General features: G+C 39.8%; 1 protein-coding gene across 7 annotated transcripts in view; it reads right to left on the bottom strand.

Moving 5' to 3' along the window:
* Positions 1-219: 219 nt before the first annotated feature.
* b3gat1a (beta-1,3-glucuronyltransferase 1 (glucuronosyltransferase P) a) overlaps positions 220-19,666 on the bottom strand; it is a 69,697-nt gene continuing 50,250 nt past the window's right edge. For 6 of the 7 annotated variants that reach the window (XM_035524951.2, XM_035524950.2, XM_035524949.2 and 3 more), the window contains 7 exons: positions 19,087-19,204; positions 18,416-18,558; positions 17,090-17,161; positions 16,490-16,998; positions 5,229-5,525; positions 4,068-4,171; positions 220-3,737 (listed from right to left, as the gene is read on the bottom strand). In XM_035524951.2, the coding sequence (XP_035380844.1) occupies positions 4,085-4,171; positions 5,229-5,525; positions 16,490-16,998; positions 17,090-17,161; positions 18,416-18,527 (1,077 nt within the window). In that variant the 5' untranslated portion in view covers positions 18,528-18,558; positions 19,087-19,204 and the 3' untranslated portion in view covers positions 220-3,737; positions 4,068-4,084. The remainder of the gene's footprint in view (positions 3,738-4,067; positions 4,172-5,228; positions 5,526-16,489; positions 16,999-17,089; positions 17,162-18,415; positions 18,559-19,086; positions 19,205-19,666) is intronic. The other variant, XM_081715630.1, reaches the window with a different exon arrangement.

The following is a 19,666-nucleotide window of genomic DNA, read 5'->3' on the forward strand; positions in this document are numbered from 1 at the left end:
TTAAAATATAAGAATGCAAAAAGGGCATTGAGTGTTTATAAATGCACCACTTGCAATAGATCTGAAAATTTGAGTTCTGATTAGACTGGTCACACAACCTATTCTGTAACAGCACATACACTACACTTAAGTGTAGTTTTACTATCACTCATCAAACCTGTTGTCAGAAGGCTATTAAATACTATTAAATACTATAAATGACACAATTCTCTTGAAATGTTTATTGTTTTCTGTCACTTTATTGTCTTTCTCTCTGAAATGAGCCATGGTGTATAAAAAGAACATTTACAAGAGTAACATGCAAAAATGCTTCGTGTTGTGTTTAAAACAGGAGAAATTTGGACGTGTTGTATGTATATGATAACGCCCACAAAGGATACTCTGCATTAGTGAGATGTTGCAATATACTGTGCATTTAATGTCAGTGACCACACCAAACATCTTTTTTTTTTCTTTAAGTAATATAATGGCTTGTCGTTGGTTAATAATTGTATACTACCAATACAGGGAGTGTGAAAAGCTTCAAAGCAAGAGGTGGTGGAAAAAAAATCAAAAATCAAAGTAACAACAAAGCACCTCACAGCAAGGCAAGTGCTACATGGCCTTAAAGAACCTGGTGATTCCTTACCTGACTCACCCACAGACCTGTACAGATGTACCATCTCAAAATCTCAAATTCTTTATTTATAGTAGAACCATTTCAGGAAGAAAGCATCTTACCTAACCAGTTCCACAAGCACTGTGTGATCATTCCAAAGAAATGTATGGATTAAAGCATCAGAACTGAGCTGAGATCACGCAAATACTTGAGTGAGGAGATTTCCATGTAAAATAAATACAATAAATAAATATATCAATATAGAATAAATACAAAAACCTTACATGGCATTTTTTTTTACAGTGTACTAAACAAACAGGGGTTGTTGCACCATCTCAGTCAAACTGGATTTTGCCGTGCAACATAACTTGGGTCAAGAAAGCTGCAATATGAGGAACATACCCTTCATTCTAAAGCGTCCTTGTAACTGTAAAACCTAGTTTCAAGTGTTTTTTCTGTTATTTTATATGAACCAGTGAGGTTTGTCTTGCAGAAGATGACATTGAAGAGATATGTGTTTTTGTTCCTAGTAACAGTTACCAGGCAATTGGCTAACGCATTTCTAATTTCATTGCTGTGTAGGCAACTCACACAGAACACTGCAGCCTCTATGCTGCCCAAAATGTAGGACAAAAACCTGCACCAGAAACGCAAATATTATGTGCTAATGAGGTGAAGGCAGACAGCTGAAAATAAGCAGATCACTTACTGTAGATAAATAAGCTTCAGGAGCTTACTGCAAGTAATTTGTATAAAGTTATCTCAAGCCTATTCCAAGTTGCTAATGCCACAGACAAAGGAGGTACCAAAAATGATCAATTGAGTGTGAAGTCAAATTAATACTATGTCAAGTGTCAAATGAAAAGAATTTTTTTTTTACAAGGTTCTCAACTTCTCATCTATTCTTTCATGAGCGGAAATGTTTCATCATGCAGGTAGATGGATGTGCTATTGAAGCAGTAAAGCAAGGCTGAGTGTTTGACACACCTGTGAAGATTGTTTTTTTTTTCTCCTGCTTGCCTGCAGCTCTCTCACGTTGTTCATTAGTCTGCTGGAACAGATGCTTTGTGAGGAGTGCTCGGGAGCTCTCCATCAGCTCGAGAGCCTTTTGAAATGCAGCAGGACTGCAGAGCTTTATCAGGACTGGAGGAAAGTGCAGAAGACTGAACTGGATGTGGGTTCAGTCAAATCCCTTGATTCCTCAACAACTGAGACTCTTATAGGAGGATGTCTTATTTCAGTAGTCCCATGGCAACTCACATGGAAAATGAGTTGTATGCTATATTGTTGAGGCCTAATTTAATGAAGCCTTGTGACTGAACACTCAACACATAACTTGGCCTTTATGTTTAAAATTATATACAGTGTATAAATGAGCATTTTTTTAAAAAGAAAAAGCTTACTGGTGTCCTTGGAGATGAACCTTGATGCTGCATTGAAACAACATTGATGATGTGTTGTAAGTATGAGGGACTAACCATGTTTTTGCCTCACAATTTTTACAAGATCAGAATCTGTTGTGCTTGAATAACTGTTTTGCTCGGTACTGCTGATAGTAGTCAGAAATTGTGCAACAGAACTGACTTTTACCTGTAAAAATTGGTTCCAATCAGGACAGCAAAGGGAGAGGAGCTTCTGTCACATGCATGTAATATGAAACTTATTGAATGTTGTACTTGTGAAGACTAAAGGACACTGATGCTTAAGCATTTGGTTCTGAGTTCTGTTCTTGACACTATGACATACATGTGCCATTTTTTTTTTTTTTTTTTACAATCTAGAGATGTGACCATTTCCTGTTAATTATGCTAATTTAATACCAAAAAATCACCCATTACATAAGCTATAAACTACAGTGCGAGTAAATTTCCTCACATTGTAAGAATCTCCCTAGCAATAATCCTTCAGACATTTATTGCAGACCCCCATGACCTGCTGCTAGTCTAATATTAGCTTTACATCTTCTCCTGACAGGCCTCTGGTGAAGACTCAGAGTCCATGGCTTTCATCTGATACATGAGATACAGCTGATATTTACCGGCGTGCTTTTCATCAAAACATCTCCTCCTCTCCACTACCACCTTATTTAACCATGGCGAGGCCATGTGTTGTTGTACCGTCCGGAACCTCCCCGCACCCGCCTGTCCCTCACCCTCACTGTGCATGTGCAAAGTCTTATGCTGTAGTATGTGGATGTCCTAGCAAATTATTCTTCAGTCTTAACTCTACACTGAATTATAAATACAGTAGTTACAATGCTTGCTTGGTTTACTGCTAGACCATCTCAAAGCCTAGGATTGTTCACTTTTAAGTATTTACAATGCAGCATCCACACTGGAACACTGGACATGACATTTAAGTGTTGTTTGTATTCATTTAGAATGTAGTCATAAGGAGAGTGTTATATACTCACTCAGTGCCAGATTTAACATAGCTGCTAGGCTCAGTATGTGAGTAATATCGCAATGACGCTTCAAAAACACTTTGAGAACCTGTATTTCAGTTGAGGCAACAAGAATCCAGAACCAATTCAACACTTCTGAGCTAGCAAGACAGCGAACGCAAACAACATATGAACATTAAATTAAGAGCAGACATTGTGTTACGTTAAAAAAAGAAAGACATTCCCTTCTAAATATGCGCTAATCTCTGAAGAGTCTAATCCGAGAGATTATTTATTTGAAGTTCCATTTGTCGGTTACCAAAACTGAACATCAGCAGTGAAGGAGACGCCTGAATCTGTGTCCCTTGGACAACTCCCAACCCTATGGGTATGCTCAAGTCAATGTGGACTCCTGCACTGCTCGTCCAGGCACATAACCATGCGCTGGGCAAGGTCTTAGACCATCAGCCGGGTGTGCGGTTTCTCCCTGGTTCCTCACTGTGCTGTCTCCTGTGAGCAGACGATAAGGCCATCGCACAGAGGTGCCATGGTTTCCTTTTCTTGTTTTTGTGACAAGCCCGCTTTTCATGACTGCTCTTAAAAAATATTGCCTTGTTTATCCAATCTGTGCTTTGAAAGATACGCTGTAGTATTAAGATTAGTTATAGTTACTAGCGACAAGAATTCTTATCTCAAGGTTTGTTTCTGAGGTACGCTTTCTGTATATTCCCCTTGGACCTCAGCTTAGTCAAGTGCCTGAAAGACATATTAGTACAGCCAGTGAACAAACACACATTTAAAGACCTATCAAAATAATAAACTAGCTTTACTCACATGACTTCAGTAAATCTAGTGCTAATAAGCATATACTTGTAATGAATGTGAATTAGACATACTTTAACAATAGGCAAACTCAAAAACTGTGTGACTAAGTTACCACTTAAGCAGCATCAGTGAATGTCTGTGATAAACTTTGTCACTGTGGATTTAGCTGGAACTGGACACTGCAGCAGGTTCAAAGTGAGCCTCTGACTGAGTGAAAGTGGCTAGCCATAAACAGTGTTATGTGATTTCTTGCTTGTTTACCAGTGTTAAGGTGGACATCAAATCTCCACATTTGGGTCTGTGAAGCCTTTCTTGCCTTCATTCACCAGGACAGGCTTTTCCGTCCTTGTGTGCCACACAAGAATCTGCCAGGTATGAGAAAACTTTAACCACAATTTGTAGAAAATCGAGAACATAATTTCCTTTAGTTTCTTTGTGCACTGTAGTGTAAACACTCACGGATTCACAGGTGTAAATTAATGATGCTTTTGTGTGGGAATTGTTTTCTAACCCTCACCCCATACCACGAAATTCTAAAGTACTATAGTGTTGTGGGACGCACTTATTCAAACACACACATAAAATGTCATACACACACATGCATGCACACACATGCGGGCAAACACTCACTCACTCTCTCTCTCTCTCTCTCTCTCTCTCTCTCTTGTTCTCTCGTTCTCTCTCTCTCTCAGAGCTCTCTGCAGAGGTGCACCAGAGAAATCAATGTGTGAAATCACCATGTAGTTTATTTGGTGTGTCTGTGTTTTCATCTTATATAGGAACAAATCTCTCAAGAGAGATTTGGCACATAATAATTAACTACCTGCTTATGAATGCTAGATTTCAATACCTCAAGCCTTTGATTGGAGAGTGTTCAGAAATAATGATGATATATGTGCATCATTGCGCTTCCTCGTAACTCCTGAACGCTTGTTATTGTTCTGCATAGCAAGTTGCACAGCAGCTGCAGTGTTTGGGTCATGGAAGTCACCAATAGCAACTGCTCCTCTGGAGACAGCTCTTCATACAAATTATTCCTAAAGGATGAGATAACCCTCATCTTTCCTCCCTCAGCTCTTTCTTTTCTCAAAGTACCACTGCAATCACTGGCTGCCTCCCCCTTCTTTCTCACTGTTCCTCATGAATAATGCATACATATGTGCGATCTGGGTCCATGCCCACTTAACCAGGTAGAATAGGCTAACTGAAGGCATTTGGCTTCTGAGAAGTGGATAATTGTGTGTATATGTGTTCCCTTTCTAGTTAAATGACATCTCAGAACTTAGTAAAAGAAAAATGACAGTGCCCATAACACTATTTGAAATAACAGAATTTTAGGTAGCTACAGTACTATCGTAAAGTCTGCCAAAGCATTCTCCTTGTATTGGCACCACTTGCAGATGAAAACGCAAGTTTTCTTACCTTAGTGCAATTGGCTGCTTTAGGCTCTAGGTCATTCAGAGTGACAAGCTCTTTGAGCAGGCTGCTCTCCTGGTAACCCCCTTTAACCCCACGCAGTTTGAAGTAGGCCTGGGGTTTGAACAGGATGAGGCGCAGGTTGATGGCAAAACCTGCCATGTCAATGGCGAAGGGCCGGTGAGGGTCAAAGACTGTTTTCCAGCCATACACCTTGCCCGCAGCATTGACCTTGGGTGACTCGTACCGCAACCCTCCAACAAACGCTACAGGCCACACGGACACCTTGCGGGTGGAGCGCATCTGCAGAGCAACAGAAAGGGACGAGGAGTGGGTGTTAAAAAGGCTGAACATTTTAATCATTTGTAGTTTTGATATATATGTTTCTCTACTGAAGAAGGTAAATACTTGAGGTTTTCCCCCCACATTTTTGCTTTGTATTTTAGTAGACCACACAATAATTAGCAACCTTAATAACTCCTAATGTGACATTGCAATTGCTGTTAATATTTTTTTAGACACCAAAACCAACTATCTGTACTTTGTGGTGAGCTCTCCCCCTCTAAAATGTTGTCTACCTAATGGCTAAAGTGGATGGCTTGTGAACAGAACCCATTAGGAACACCCAGGAGGTGCATGTGCCCTGCGCTCAGAGGAGAGGTGACAGCCCTTACGGAAGAACAGAGCGGCAAGATCGAATGTAAGCAGGTCGTCTGAGGAAATCCAACTGTGAGGGGGGGGGGGGGGGGGGGGCAAAGGACTCTTTAATCTTCCTGCTTCAAACACTCCCTCCCTGCATCCAAGCTTTTTGTGCGCTACTGAACACAAGCGGTCCACATCATAAAAGGAAATTGATTAATGAATGGTAAAGGGGGTTTGGTTGTGGTCTGAGGGATGCTGTTGTCACTCTCCTTGTACCTAATGCACCAGCCAGTGGTACCAAGCAATTTTCTAAAGGACTCCCATTTTTATGTCTTCCCACCTTTACCATGTCTTCCAGATAATCTTTCTCCAAAGTATTTTTATTTTGCAACAAATGATACTGATTTTCTTTTCATTCCAGAAAGAAGGACCTAAATTTCCCATTGCCTTAATAAACATATATGTAGTCTATGCATACAGCTCTCTGTGGTTCCTGGCTTGAGCGAGCAGTGTAAAGGGAGTGCTAACAGTGGCAGCCTGGCCTAGTTTACTGTACAGCCGGCTGCTTTCTTCTCTTGCCTCCCATTGCCTAAGCTGAAAGCTGTTCTTTCTGTTCTGTTTTGCTGCAGCAAGAGAGGAGAGCCAGAGCTGCACTTCTGAAGTCGGGGCCACAACAAGAGAGATGAACCTGCATAGTCTGAGGGAAGATTGACATTTGGCAAATGTAAAAGGGTGAGGCCAAAGAAACAAAGAGGCAGTGAATTGCTAAAATGACCAGTAATCAACAAGAGACATGTATAAAGGGTCAGCTGAGCTTCCAGAATTATGACATAACCAGAATAACTGAGTCCTGATCCTGTTTACATTTGCATTGTTTGTGGAGATGAGGAATGACTGGATCTACTGGTTCACCACCTGAAGAAAGTATTGCTTTAGGGCCTAGGTTGATTCAAGAAAGACCAATTGGCCCATGGACGTTTTATTCAAGTGGTGCACTGGTGAAAATGACCAGAAAACAGAGCAACCTAGGCAGTGTGACATGCCATCTATGGGATAAAGTTCTGAATTTGGCACTACTCAAACATTTACTACTGCTTTTACAGAATAATGTACTGATTCAGTTAGATATGTAATTCTGCTTGTCATGTACCCCTTCTCCAAGCATGATGAGACAGTCAGCAGAAATGCAGAAGACCATTGACCTCCTGTGTTCTGTATCCTGTGAGAAGTGGGTTATTATCATATGATGTGGGGAGAGCACTGAATGAGCACTGAAAATGACATTTAGGTGAAATGTACAAGCACATAAATATAGGTTAAAAATTATCTCTTTGTACAGAGGCATGCTGTACCCCAGTGCTGAAGGAGAGGGTAAAAATAGATAAGTTCTGTAAATAAGGCCTGCTGCAAACCATTGCCTACATAAGCAGTTTTATTAAAAGCTCTGTAATTAATACACCTATCCCAGTAGTACTGTTTCAAACAGAAACTAATGCATATTTCATAAGAGAAACAGTGAGAGAGACAAAGAGTAAGCGATAGAGAGAGTGAGCGAGATATTCTCCTGTCTGCGCTGTTATTTCTCTAGTTCAAATTGCATGTCAAACAGACTTGTGATATTAGTGTTTTCAAAAAAGGTTAGGATGTTCAGGCACTGGTTAAACTGTAATATATGGTAAACAATTAATACTAGATTGACCTCAGAAAAACCACTATAGAGGTAATATATCAGAACAAAGAACAGCTGCAGTAATTAATGATATAACATGCCAATGTACCTTTAATTATTCTGAAGGCAGGAAATATAACCTATGCAGGATACAAGTTACTGATACAAGATACAGATAAGGAGAAATATTGTAGCACAACTACGTTCACAACCATGTTATTAGAAATATTAATTAGAAAGATATTGTTGATGCATAGTTAGAGACAATATCCCATCTGCTGCCCTGCACAGCTTGTTCTTGTCTTTAATAGTAAATTTCTGACTATAGGACCTGGAGTGGTTCGATATGTTGGATAAGTAGTGGCACACTACTCTTAACACAGCAGTAACACTGACATGTAAAACCCCCAGCAACACCGCTGTGTCTGACACACTCATACCAGCAAAAAACCCACTACGATGCTAGTGCCATCACTGCTGTGTTGAGAAAAGTCTGAGTCAGCATTGGTCAGAAACTGACTAGTGATGTATGGGGTAAAGGTAAGGCTGAAAAATTGTACATGGCAAGAAAGATGCTTTAGTCATTTCAATTGAAACTGTACTACCTAAATGAAAACTTTATTTTAAAGGAACATTTTTCTTGTTCTTGTTCTTAACTCAAAAAATGCCAAATTAGATTCTTATAAATGTACAATTTTTTCACTATGCATTAAGCTTGTTACTATGCATTAATGACCTATATCAGTACATAATGTATGGTCTGCTGTGTAACAACAACGAATAATTGCATTATTAATGGCAACAATGCAGAATGTTAGAACCTTGTTATATAACCTCTTGAACATAAATAAATAATCTAAATTCAAATAGTTATATCTGGCAACATGTTTTTCCTATATTCTAGGAAGCAAAAGACTGGATTCGATTGATTTAGTGTTAATAAGAGTTTAGTAATGAACTAAGTTCCATAAAATTTGTAATAAATCAACTTGCATTCAATAATACCTTATCAGTATTTCATACACAGGGATTAACTGAATTACTTGGAAAATAATAAACATTTTAAAGAAAATATTCTTATTTCATGTAAACATAAATACATGTCTTCTTGATATCACTTATTTTTTATCCAAAAAGAGCAGACCTCAAGGAATGAAGGCTATTTTCATTCTGATTATGTAGTATCAATGTGATCATGCTATCAAAAGATTGGATGCACATACTTTTTTTCTACATTTTAGAAAATAACAATAACAGTCAAAACAATAAAATAACACGTGACCATGCTGTGAGAAACAAATATTGACTGTGTGAGATGTTAGATTCTTCAAAATAGCCACTCTTTACTGTGATGACATCTTTGCATGCGCTTGTGTTCCCTTAAGCCTCTGAAGTCTGAGGGCATTTTCTCTGTTTTGGTATATTTTTAAAAATTCACTTCAAGGGTCTTACTTATAGAACAATACCCATATGTTTCATATAAACATTTTCTGAATAATCTCAGCTCTCTTCCTAATGAGGTACCATTTCATCTAGAGTACTGCATAAAGAAATAATATGGCCGTAAACATGAAAATATGAGGTCCAATTTTAGAAAGCTATCATATTTCATGTGAAAACATGTATACGCTGTCTTATTGCAAATATATTAATAAAAACATTGCGAAACATTGACGCCAATGCGCCATTGCGGGTGTTGACTACAACAGGTTATCCAGCTAAGGCAGCCACATATGATGATTTTCCATCAGTCTGATATATACTGAGCACTTGCACAATGAGATTTGAATTCATTTATGAAAAAAACAGATTAAAATGCCTTTACGACTACGAAAACCATATATTCAGTCACATTTTCAAACTTCTAACTGTAATGGATAAAACATTTTTACAGACATGAAATAAATTCAAGCAATTTTATTATGCTGTTAGAGGTATATTCAATTTTGGAAAGGACAAACTGGATTGATTTTTTAACTGTCAATCCACAAACTGGAGGCCACCAAATATCCCTAAATGACAATTGGTTTCTTAGCCCATCAGAAATATTTATAATAAATAAAACAGGTTTGTTTTATGTAGGTTTGAACAAATGAACTGGAAAAAGGTCACAATCAAATAAATGAATGAATGAAGGAATGAGTGAATGGCCCAGGGAACGTAAATCTGTTTTCCTGCTAATTAGGCTAGTCTTGCTCTTCTGAGAACATGATGTACATATACAAGGTGCGATCTCCGAATACTTTTCCAAAGTCAAGAATTTCACCCCTTGAAATGTAAAACAGAAAGCCTTTATGCTGTATTCACTCAGTCACAAAGATGATGTCCCTCTCATATACTCTGCTTCCTGCTCTCCCCGAGTCTAAGCAACCTAGCTAGGGAAGCTATCTATTGAACAAAAGTCATATTTACAGTATAATTTGCAACTATGGGATGGGTATAAGGGAACACAGCTTTACTGTCAAATTGAAACATCAATTGTAAAGTTTGTACACATGGATCAATATACTTTAGAGCTGGTCTTGGAGTAAGAGTCTATGCACACCTAACACTGTTTCATCCTGGTGACACTAAGACTGCATCTTGTAATGTAACAGGTTGAATGGGACCTATTATGGTAATTTTCAATGTTAATAATAGTATTTTGGGGGTCTACTAGAATAGGTTTACATGCTTTGATGTTCCAAAACCACATTTCTTTTTATACTGTACATTTCTTTCACCTTCTGTCTGAAATATTCTGTTACAGCTCCTGTGTCTGAAGGCCCCCCTTCAGATGAGCTCAGTCTTCTCTCTGATTGGTTGTCATAGTTCCGCACCTTGTTGTGGTTCCTGTGGCAACTAGCCATGTGTGCCTTTGTTTTGGTTTTCCTCCTTGTTCTGCCCTTTGTCGTGTATTTTCCCACCCTTCATTGATGCCATGTCTAGTTTTTGTTAAGGGCTTTAACTACCCGAGTTTGCTTCTCCAGCTGACATTAAATTACTTTCCTTCACTGCAGATACAGTATTAAATTAAATTACTTTCCCTTCACTGTATTTACTATATTTATACCCCACATTTCCCTGTGTAGTTCAAAGTTTATTTATTTGTCAGTCTTTGTACATAACTTCCTTGTGCTAGTGTTCTGTGGCTTAATTCCTTTGTACTGCTATCTGTTTCTGTTTTTTTTATGTTTCTTGTTTCAATTGATTTTGATTTGTTTCCTGTTTTCCATTTGCTGTATTTTCTAGTTTGTCTCTCTCCCTCGGGACTGTATTAAGGATGATTATGAATTCACCCTAAATAAACTTAGTTTGCCTATGCACCTGTGTTTTGCCTCACTGGTCAGATTTTTACATTGGTCAGCTCGCCCACTCTGTGTTTACTGGCCAACCACCAGTGCAGCTCCACCCTCCATGTGTTCCCGCCTAGTCTTCCATGCAGACTGTTTAAAAATTATGCAAAATTATTTTTAAGCTTTTCAAAGATAATAAATGATAATATGTTTGACTGAAAAAGATTTAGACTCTGGGATTGGGATTTTCTATAGGCTAGGTAAGTATTTTGGCTTCTTAGAGATATCCACTCTATAGCTAACTTGCTCCTTCTAGCTAATGTCAAGTACATTTCTACTTTATATTTTATCAGTAAGACATAACTCAGAATCTTAGAACCTACAGCCAATAATGCCACACTTGAACACCCATAGTAGTTTAATCATCACAATTCCACAAATAATAATGCATACTTACAGGTTGTGAACCTGAATCTTCCATTGGGCCACAGAAAGATGAAACTCTCCAGTCCTTTAGGACTAAAATAAGCAAAACTCCAAGATCAAACTGTGCAGTTTTTAATGCTGTCCTCCATAAAGTACATTTTGACAAGGTGGGACAAATTGTCGGAACACTGCACACACAGTAAAACAATTGGAACCACTGTGATTCTACCTTTAACAGACCACACAAAGGAGGTTTCCCTTCACAATGCAGAGCACATTGTCTTCTCCACATAACTAGGTACAAAATTGAACAAACTCTTCCCAATGTCCAGTACTTGCTATGTGCTATGTGAGGGTGTGCTAAGTTTGACGGTAGGCGGGCAATATGCAAAGTGTTACATGACTACATCACTGTGTAACAAGAAAATGGCAGAAATTCCAACAAGCTGTTTTAGGCAGCTGTAAAAAAATGCTTTCTTTGGGAGAGAATTACTCACTCTGGCCTGTACATTGGTCTTTGTAACTTTGCAGACTGTTTACATGCACAACAAGCAAAATGGAAGGGAACATGGGAATATAAATGAAATGGAAAAAAAGAAAGGCATAACAGGTCCCCATTAACTTTGAACATATCAAAAAGAGCATTATATTAAGCTACACTAACATTATCTACAAAAAAATTGAGGTAGCCAGTACTAGCTATTTTAAAGTTTCTCATCATCCACAGAATTAGCACTTAGTGTCTAAACTTATAGTATAGTTTTCATTATGATACAAAACATAAAATCCATTAGCACCTGTGGATGGGGCTTATCTGGTGCCTGAATTATATTCATCCGTAGATCTTTATATTTACTATTGTGTTACTCCGATTCTCCCTCAGTGAGCCATTATATTCAGTTTCTTGAGTAATGTAACAGGCTGTGAGTCTGTGACAGCAGGCTGTCAATCTAGCATGCTTATTAGAATATTAGGGTAACACCTACAGTGTTCACAGCTTGGACTAATGAATTAATTTGGATTGGTTTTTGGATTAATGTTTATATAATACTCTAGTTCCCTGGGTCTTTAAGAAGGACAGATAACAATCGTGAACAGATGACAATCTACAGTTTGAAATTAACTAGCAAATGGAAACAAGTTGGCCTTTGTGTCCTTAATCTTCTTCATTCTTCTGTGATGTGGACTGAACCTTTTTCTTTTCAATATATTTTTTAGTTTTCAATTGTAAGTTCTGGAATGGCTGCAGTAAAAGCAATTCTGCTTTAAACATTATGGTCGGAATCCAATTTACCGTACAGACTTCAAACATCACTACAAAGTGGCTGACACACTATATAGTTCACTATTTCTGTAATAGGGGAACAATTTCAAAAATGCAAATTCAAAAACTAACTTCTGCCAAAAAGCAAAATAAATATATAAAAAGTGAAACCCTTGCTGCTATTGGGTGGTTTCAATTTGCTATAGTTATATCACTGTCAATCACTGTGCGGTCTGAAACACCTACCCAGATGTGTGTTTAAGCAGAGAAGAGTTTTTAGATCTTTTAGCTTGAAAAGTAATGTTGGAGTGTTAGAATTCTTTTATGGAATACATACTTGAATATTAATGAAATTTCTAATCTATCTGGCTACCAAAATACAATTAATATATCCTGAAATTTCCATATAGGTTAACTTGCATTGAGCATATTTGATAAAACTTTTTTCTATTTTTTCGCTTACCTTTACAAGCAAATTAATTAAAAAAACAAAACAAAAACAAACAAACAAACAAAAAAACAGGTAAAGTATTCAACTATTACGGACTACAAAAACGCATACTGGCTTTTCACAAACCTGCCTGGTACTTTCTAATCTAATTAAAAAATTACTTTAGAATATGGAACACAGCTTGAAGAATTAGTCAATTATTAGTCCATTAATGCTCAAGTACTAAACTCCAGTCACTTTATTCTACCTAGAACCTACAGGAATAGCATGTTGCCAATTACATACTAATTACCTATAATTTTTGAATATTTACTCATGTTCAGTAATTTGCATGATAAGCATAACAATGTATTTGTCACAGACTGCTCCCAGTCCTACTGGTCACGTGGCTGCATGATGTGGGAGTTTCGTGAGTTTTTCCGTTTGTAACCACGCCCATGTTTGCACACCTGCACCGGCTTCTGCGTCTAATGTTTGCATGTATTTAAACCTTTCCAGGAGAGTACAGGGTTGTCGGTCTGTGTTCATGTTCATGATAGTATCACGTGTTATGTTTGTAACCTGTTGTCTGTGTTCACCTACCTGGTTTTCTTTGAGTGCCAATATGTTTGTCCTTTGTGTGTGTTTAATAAATGTCTGTCTACATCAAGAGAGCCTGTGTGTCCCACTCTTCACCCTGCGGCACTTGAGCCGTCACAGAAAGACCAACTGCCACAGGACGCCTACTCTCTTGACATGTAACCGACTTCTCATGGGGATGTGTGCAGGGGACTCTTGCCGACATCCCAAGTTGCTGCCTGGATTCCTGGATATTGGGAGGAGGACCATGACCAGAGCTCACGGCCATGCCAAAGGAAGAGAAGAGAGCCCGCTCCAGACAAGGAGGGGACGCCCCCTGTAATTTCCTGGGGGGAGCTAAGGCTACCGAGCCGAGACCACAGATAGCCGAAGGTCTCCACTGGAACCGCTATGTTGGCTAGGTCCCTAGCTAGCCTGTGTTCTCCCACTCCCGAGTGTAGGCTATGAGTACTGGAAGGGTCCGCCCAAAGCCCTGGAGGAGGACTGCCTCAGGTGCTCTCCCTGGGTGGCTGGTGTCAGGTGGGCTGTAGTCCGTGGCAGCACGTCTGGACCCAGGGTGGATGTGCCCCTCTGCGCGTCCTGTAGGGCCAGGGACACGTCTCCAGTGCCTGTCCTTTCGGTAGAGACTGCGTCTCAGCGCTTTTGTTTGTGTTCAGGCGCATCTGCTCATTGTTGTGTATGTTGTGTATTTAGGTTGGGTCCCTACGAGGGGGTGGTCGCTGCTGGACGTTGTAGTTGCGCCTTCCAAACCGGTGGACCTGCCAAGGAGCGTTTCTGGACTGCCCTGGGAGAGGCACGGACTCCACCTTTCCCCCTTGTGTGTCGAGAGGCCTCCCTGGGTGAAGGCTACCAGCCCGCCTTGTGTTGGGTGGTCACTAGGCATTGCTGTTTGTTGTGCGTGTTTCTGTGTACATGTATACACGGCGACCTGGTGTTCGCAGGCCCAAGAAGGATGCGTTGGGAGCCGTGCCCCTTGGAGGGGGATTCTGTCACGGACTGCTCCCAGTCCCACTGGTCAGTCACGTGGTACAGCCTGTCGCGTGATGTGGGAGTTTGTCTTTTTATTTGTAACCACACCCAGGTTTGCACACCTGCACCGGCTTCTGTGTCTAATGTTTGCATGTATTTAAACTGTTGCAGGTGAGTACAGGGTTGTCAGCCTTTGTTCATGTTCATGTTCACCGGAGTATCGTGTGTTTTGTTTGTAACCTGTTGTCCGTGTTCACCTACCTGGTTTTCTGTGAGTGCCAATATGCTTGTCCTTCATGTGTGTATAATAAATGTCTGTCAAGAGAGCCTGTGTGTCCCACTCCTCACCCTGCAGCACTCAGGCAGTTACAGTATTGTATATTAATATAATTAATAATACAATATTAATTATTTTTATCCAACAGACCTCCAATTATGCACTGATACAAGTCATAATAAATAAAGCTTAATGGATAGCGAATAAACTATGTGGAAGGGTACATTTACACTGCAGGTAAAAGTGTCCTGTCACGGCATGGCCCCCTCCTCCTAGGCTTCTCCCCCTGTGTGTGTGTCTAGCACCACTCTCCTACCATATTCATTAATCCTGTCGCACCTGTCTATAGTTATGTTCCTTGTTAGCACACATATTTAAAACCTTGTTTTATTCTTGTTGGTGTTTGACCCTAAGTATGCTATGTACCAACTGCTTTGTTGTGCGTTAAGGTTTCATTTTGTCGTGTGGACCATAGTTACCTGTGCGTCGGGCCTAGTCTCCCACATCACATGTCCCGAATCTGATTTAATGCTCAAATCCATTTTTTTTTTTTTTGCTGTTGACTTGTTCATAATATCTTCTAAATATGGCCTATACCTAGCATTAGTCTGAATAGATCACACACATTAACTGACACTCAGCTCAACTGACACTTATCCAGATGTAAACAATCAGTCAACCATAGCAACCACAAGTCTATTGCTCATTTTAATGTAAATTGGAGGCTGACTGTGAATTTGGCAACAAATTATAATGAGTCTGAAGAGGCGGAAGAGGGCCCAGATTTTAATGACGGCTCTCTGTTGAGTTACAGCAGCTACTTCACTGTAGAGGAATATTTGGATGTTGTTATCAATCTTACCTTCCTGCCTGCACGAAATTATGATGAATGTCAAACTGTATTGACATAAAAGTCACATGAATGTGACCATTCAAACTGCATGCCACAAACTGAACATGCATCGGATTTCAGTACCACATATAAAAGTGGCCTAAATCAAAATTGAAAAAGTCAAATTGAAAAAGAGTCGATATGTTTATGGCTGTTCACACTGTAAACCAAATGGGAAATGTTTGGGTCACTGCAGAGAGAACATAGCCAACGTATCTAATTAAATCAAGCATCTTCTTGAGTAAATATATAACAGAACGCTTAAAATTAAATTTACATTAGGTTCATGTATTTGTGGGGATAGGGTGCCTTAGTGTATTCTAGTACAGTTCTTTTAAATGGACACTGTTCACAAAATTTATATGTGTTGGACTGTGTTGACCTTCTCTCCCACTAGCTAGAGGCTTTTAGCAGGCAGATGCAGTGAAGGAAAGCCATTTAATGTCAGCTGGAGCAGCAAACTCCAGTAGTTAAAGCCCTTAACGATCAGTTAAATGAGAAAACAAGAGTGTCTCAAAGAGCTTCGCTACAAAGACCCTCTGAAGGTTCGGGAACTGTCTGGGTCAAAGCTTTATGGGTGATCCCAAGGCAAAGATAATGACAGCATTACAATACAGCAGTGAGAGCCATTTACTCATACTCTATCTAAACAACAGCATATCCTATCGATATCCAACGTATGGATCCTCTATAATCTGTTCAGGTAATGTACTGCAAAGGCCTTTGGTCTGTAATCAGTGTGGAAAAGTTCCCATAGAAATTTATAACATCTTCTGTTGGGGAAACTGCAATCATGTGTCACAATTCGAAATTATCTACTTACCTCCTCAAAGAGCTCCAAGCTGTATGTGTTGTCGTCATCGGCGAAGTAGACGATGCCAGCCTGACTGTTATTGGGACTGAAGGTCTCTCGGAGCCAGCGCAGGGCCAGGTTCCTTTGCATGGTTCCACGCGGTATCCTGGGGTCTCGCACATCCCCTCGCAGTTTGTAGTTGCGTGGCGTCTCCACGTTGAGGTGTGTGTAGTTGAGACCTGTCTCCCTCAGCAGCCGCGTCACTAGCGGCGTCCTCCGCTGCGAATCCTCCACCAGGATCCAGTGCAGGTTGGGTACGTGCAAGAAAGTATTGGCCAGGCGTGTCAGCTCCGCCTTCTGCACGGGCCGGCTATACGTGGGTGTGATTACGTGGATAGTGGGCAGCACGTCAGACCAGGGCGGCGGCCTTGTGTACACATACTCGGTGCGCACCACCTCCACTATGTCCTTGTCGGGTGAGCAGTACTCCTTTGAGTCAGTGGCCGGGCCTGCCTCATGCCGGCCCTCAGGTCCGTCATCTACAGTGCAGAGAAGGAGAATTGAGGCATTAGCACATCCCGGGGCTGCTCTCGCTATGTCTGACACATGCCAAGAGGCCGAGAGGAGTACCTGCCAGGCGGTGCCGCTGGATCATTAGCCGCTCTGGTATGATAAAGATCTCTTTTACTAGATGGTGACAAGCTGGAAAGAGGGAGAGCAGGTGCCATGAGAGGGCAACACAGCTGCTGTACCATGAGTTTCAAACCAAGCTCTATACCTTGGTTTCAAACTCCAACCAGCCCCCACCCATAATCTTCACTCATCTTTTCCGGAAAGCACAACTCAACAAATAGGCATTCAAAACAGTAATGCGTTACTCTGATCAATAAAAAATGTTTAAAAATTTGATAAAACTCAAGTGAAATATTATATGGTATACTGCTTATGAACTATTTCAGCAAAGTACGTGTCATTAAGGACACGAAACATTTTCCTAATGGAGACACTCGATATCACTTAATATCGCTCTCTTAACGCCCTCTTCTCACTTCAGATGTTAGAGTGAAAACTTTCCCTCCTCCTACATTAGCATACACCACTAACATAACAGCTGTTTGCTGCTTATAAGACACTACAAAGGCCAGTGTGATGACACTGTTAACAGACATGTCATTATTATTATTTTTACCTCCCTACAGATGCATTTATGGATGTTAAGAGTTTGTGTCATGTTGTAAACGCAATACCCCAAAGAGAGAAAGATCCCACTATCACAAAAAGAACATTTTAATATTTCAAAACTGTCCTAGACATGTAACTCCAAAGTTACATGTTTCCAAAGTGATAGCAAATATGAAAATTAATTGGGGGCTCAGGAGTTCAATATTAGAAGATCATGGACAGAGTAAGAGAGCTGACCTCGGATCAGCATTGCACTTTGAACTTCTTTAAGAGGCCCTGATACCTTGATTATATATATATATATATATATATATATATATATATATATATATATATATATATATATATATGTGATATAAAGGACAGTCAGGTGTGTGCAAACCAAACCTGACCTTATCACCAAGATTTCACTGTTTTTCACAATACTCCCCATAACTCACAAAATAGAACTGAATAAATGATCAGGAAACTTTATTAGAGCAAGTATTTAGAGACGTATGACTCACAGAAGTTCTCAGGAATAAAACAATTGCAGTTGCCCACATACTTTATTTTCCTGTATAATATGAATGCCTCAGTTATTGATCCCTCATAAGGCACTAGAATATTGAATTAAAAGGTTTATTTCAAAAGCTTCTAAAAGAAGTAAGCAAATTCCTCCAAAGATCTAAAAAAATGCACTTATAGTGCATTTTTGCTTATTTATGTACTCTTAAGCATGTACTAGTATGTGCAGGCTTTAAAAGAGAAAAAGCAGAGAAAGGCAGAGGTTACCCTTTCGGATGGCAAGCAGAGGGGCAATGGCGCTCTGGTGCCACACAGTAATGAGCAGGGTCCAGGGTAACACGATCAACACGATGGCAAGAATGTCTCTTCTCTTCGGCATCTCCAGGGCTGGCTCTATGCCTGGTCATTACCTAGAAATGGATATTAAATTACATCAGAGAAAGAACAGAAGTGAATGAAAGAGACACAGAAGGAGAAAGAGAGGAAAGGGAGAGAATACAGTCCTGCTAAGAAGAAACTTGGGCTTGGTGCTAAACAGAACTGGGCATGCTGATTCTGTTTATTGTCCTTGACCATAAGCACTACATTCTGCTATCAGTCAAGTGGAGGGCTCTAGAGTGTTAATTTAACTATCACTAAGCCTTCCTCTGGTAAGATGTGAACTGAAAATGTAATATATCTGAGGATTGAGAAGTGAGACTTTTACACTTGTGCATCTAGGTTAGTGTAGGTCAAAGGCACTAAGTGTGCTCTATAAGACTCAGTGTTAATGGAATATATTAACACCACAGTGCACTCACAAAACTCACAAAATCTCTTCCCACCTTATTTGCAATGTACAGCTAAATTGTGTGTGTGTGTGTGTGTGTGTGCGTGCGTGCCTGTGTGTATGTGTGTGTGTGTGTGTGTGCATGCGTGTTTCTCTACAGTCTTCTTACCTGTGGTTATGCGTGCTGGACAGGCATGTGTTTGAGACGCAGCTGCAGAAGCCGCTTTCTAGGGACCAGACACTGAGCCATCATTGCCCACGTCATCACATACAGTAGACCACAAAACCTACAATGCACACAATACAATTATACCACTTCTGTATTGTCAAGTTAACATGTACACTATGAGGTAAGCTATGTACATTACATTTCCAAACACATCCAAAAAAAAAGAAAAGAAGTGAAACTCTCAGCTCTCTGTCACGAATATTTATTATATTAAATAAAATAAAATTGTGTTGCTGCCACAAAAGCTTTGAGTAACATAAATGATAATAGTGATAAAATCACATAGTTCTGAGCACAGTCCATTGTGCTGAGCCTCCCTGTTACAAAACAATTAACCCTGAGACATATCCAGACACACATATGAAAGACAGAGTTGATGCATTGCCTTGAAGCAAGGCTGTGTGTGTCTGTCTGTTTGCATGTTGTGTGGGCAGACTACAGTGCAAATGCTGATTGACTGCAGATGACACAGTGCATTTTTAGTTGTTCTGTGGAGGATGAGAGATGAAACAAAATGGAA

The sequence above is a fragment of the Electrophorus electricus genome, chromosome 6 (assembly GCF_041902795.1).
Source record: "Electrophorus electricus isolate QZ-2024a chromosome 6, ASM4190279v1, whole genome shotgun sequence".
Lineage (NCBI taxonomy): Eukaryota > Metazoa > Chordata > Actinopteri > Gymnotiformes > Gymnotidae > Electrophorus > Electrophorus electricus.